General features: G+C 44.9%; 1 protein-coding gene across 1 annotated transcript in view; it reads right to left on the minus strand.

The window, feature by feature from the left end:
• Nucleotides 1–972: 972 nt before the first annotated feature.
• The window catches only part of LOC116703566 (beta-1,4 N-acetylgalactosaminyltransferase 2), a 16727-nt gene continuing 15193 nt past the window's right edge, over nucleotides 973–2506 (minus strand). The window contains exons 11-12 of the mRNA XM_032538369.1: nucleotides 1696–1924; nucleotides 973–1589 (exon numbers count right to left, since the gene is read on the minus strand). Of these exons, the coding sequence (XP_032394260.1) occupies nucleotides 1396–1589; nucleotides 1696–1924 (423 nt within the window). The 3' untranslated portion in view covers nucleotides 973–1395. The remainder of the gene's footprint in view (nucleotides 1590–1695; nucleotides 1925–2506) is intronic.

The raw sequence follows: 2506 nt of genomic DNA on the forward strand, positions 1-2506 counted from the left end.
CTCCAAGTGGCTTATGGGTACCCACATTTGAGAGGCTCGGGACTCTGAAGTCAATGTGGTTGGCTGGCAGGAGGTGAACTCTTTGCACAGGCGCTTTCCTCTGCCCCCCCTGCCAGGGCAACGCGTGGGGGTCGATGGGTATTGCAGTGAAGGGCCCAGAGGATCTGAGACTTGTACAAGATATGTCGCCAGGTGTTCAGTAGAAGGATTGATTTAGAGACTTTTCCCCCCCAGCTAACCTGCCCTCTGTCCGCAGCATTGATGCGGTAGCTGTCCGGAGGCCTTACCCTCACATCAGGTGTGAAGCTGCTACCTCATTCCCATGGCCTGTGCAGGTTCCTGGCCAGAAGGTTTTGAGCACGTCAGCCGGAAGCCATTAGTGTGCCCCTCATAGTCTTGTTGGTTTCAAGCCGTCTGGGCGACTGGCATGTTACTGCCTGCCCCCTTACAGTGGTTTGTACAAATGCGGATCATTGTGTCCTACCGCGAATCTGACCCTGGAAAGTGATTTTGTTGGTTGGGTAGATGACTGATCATGCTGCGAGTACAACAACTTATCAGTGATGTGCATGCTGAGAGAAGTTTAGATGAAAGATTGGGTCCACTTAAACACTTCCTGGGCATTGACTGTGAACCGCCATGAGGAGAGATCAAATGACCCCAAACGAGACACATAGAAGGATTTGCAAATTTGGAGGTCTGAATGCAAACCAGGAGCCACCCCATGTGAGCAAGTAAAATTTTGACCGTGAGGGTGAAGTCTTGCTCAACAGGATACGCGAGGAGAGTAGTAGCTTGATCTACATTATGACATGTACCAGACCTGACCTGAGCTGGGTTGTTAGTAAACTATCCAACACCTAGCAGACCTCTGACAGACCTGATTGGTTAGTTTCTCTCTACTGACGACCTGATTGGTTAGTTTCTCTGTACAGACCTCAACATGTACAATCAACGGAGCTTGGAATCGACCGGAATGCTCCTTTAACACTGATACTCACATTTGTAAACAGCTGGGATTCAGACTAACTATACAAAGAGCAATCCATGCAAACATTTTCAATATATCTTCATATGAGAGAATATTTTATAAAACACCCAAGGATAGTACACACAAACAAGGAAAAACAAAGATATAAAATGAAATACATGTTGGACGATAAAGAGAGAATAAAATTAAAAACTTAACTTAAATTCATTTATACAAGCCCTGCATTTAACTGTAAGCAGCAACTCTCTGGTTCATTGGTGTTAAAAGAGTATCTGCCTATCCTTGGGGGGGGGGGCATTGTAAGGAGATTCATAAATAGGGAGATTCCAGAATCAGAACGGATCAAACTATTGATTTGACCAACTTCCGGGAAATATGTAACCCAATGTAGTTTATGTAGTTTTCTATCCATATTTGACACACTTCAGGTGGTTTTTGAAAAAGTGAAGCTGCAGTTTGAAGTCCACGTCGCTCCTTCCAGGGTTCCTGAAACTGCCGTAGCGAGCGTTGTCCGTGTGGCCTGTTTTGGGCTGATGGTCGATGGACACATGGTCACACGTGGCGACCAGCAACGAGCCCAGGCCGTCCATGAAGAACTCTAGAGTCACACACAGACATGTGGCCTTTAACACCGGCATGTTGGAATGAAAGTGTGTGGACTAACCGCCACTTGGACTCCAAACTCTGTGTGGGTCTAGACCTACCTGAGTGCGCTACCCTTTGGAGCTGAGGGTCAAATCCCACCCTCTGGACGGCATCTGTACGAGCCAGGAAGAAGTTGACCACCCCGCTGGCCAGAAAGCATTTTGGGTAACCAGGAAGCGATTGGAACTTGTCTTGAGACTTCCTGTGCAGGCAGCCGCCTTCCAGTTCCTCTCCTTCCTCATAGAGGAGAGAGAAATAAAACTGGTTCCCTTGTACTGTCCCACCTAGCTGATGAAAACAAAGAGAAAAGAGAACTGGTCAGGAACTGGCTACCAGTCCATTGTGTCCCTGCCTCTTGTGAAATGCATGCTGGGATATTCTTCTGTTGACACATGTAGTGGTTGTAAAAAAAATGAAAAAATAAACGTGCATAGGAGGACAAATGGTATCAACCTGTTCCTTGGAGCTAGAAGAGAGTGTTTAGCTGTTTATATAACTAAGCACAGCACTCAGCGAGCTCCAAAGTCTTTTCAAAGTCATAGATAATAGTTAATAATAACCTGCATCGATTAATCCATACACTGGTTTCTACATTATTTTGCACTACCACCATTGACTACCTCTACACCTTCAACTCTTCAAATTTCTCTAAGTGATTTTTATGTACAGTTGTGCCCATAAGTTTACATACCCATGCTTAAGTTGAATAAGAAGAGGAATAAAAATATCATGTTTTGGAAATGTATCTTAATGCCTTAGTTAAAAAATGAGGTAAAATTCAACCTTTAAGGACACCAATTTTCTTTACAAATGACACCCCCCTATGTTAAAATACAGGGGGCATAAGTATACACCCCCCTATGTTAAAAT

The sequence above is a fragment of the Etheostoma spectabile genome, chromosome 15 (genome assembly GCF_008692095.1).
Source record: "Etheostoma spectabile isolate EspeVRDwgs_2016 chromosome 15, UIUC_Espe_1.0, whole genome shotgun sequence".
Taxonomy (NCBI): Eukaryota; Metazoa; Chordata; class Actinopteri; order Perciformes; family Percidae; genus Etheostoma; species Etheostoma spectabile.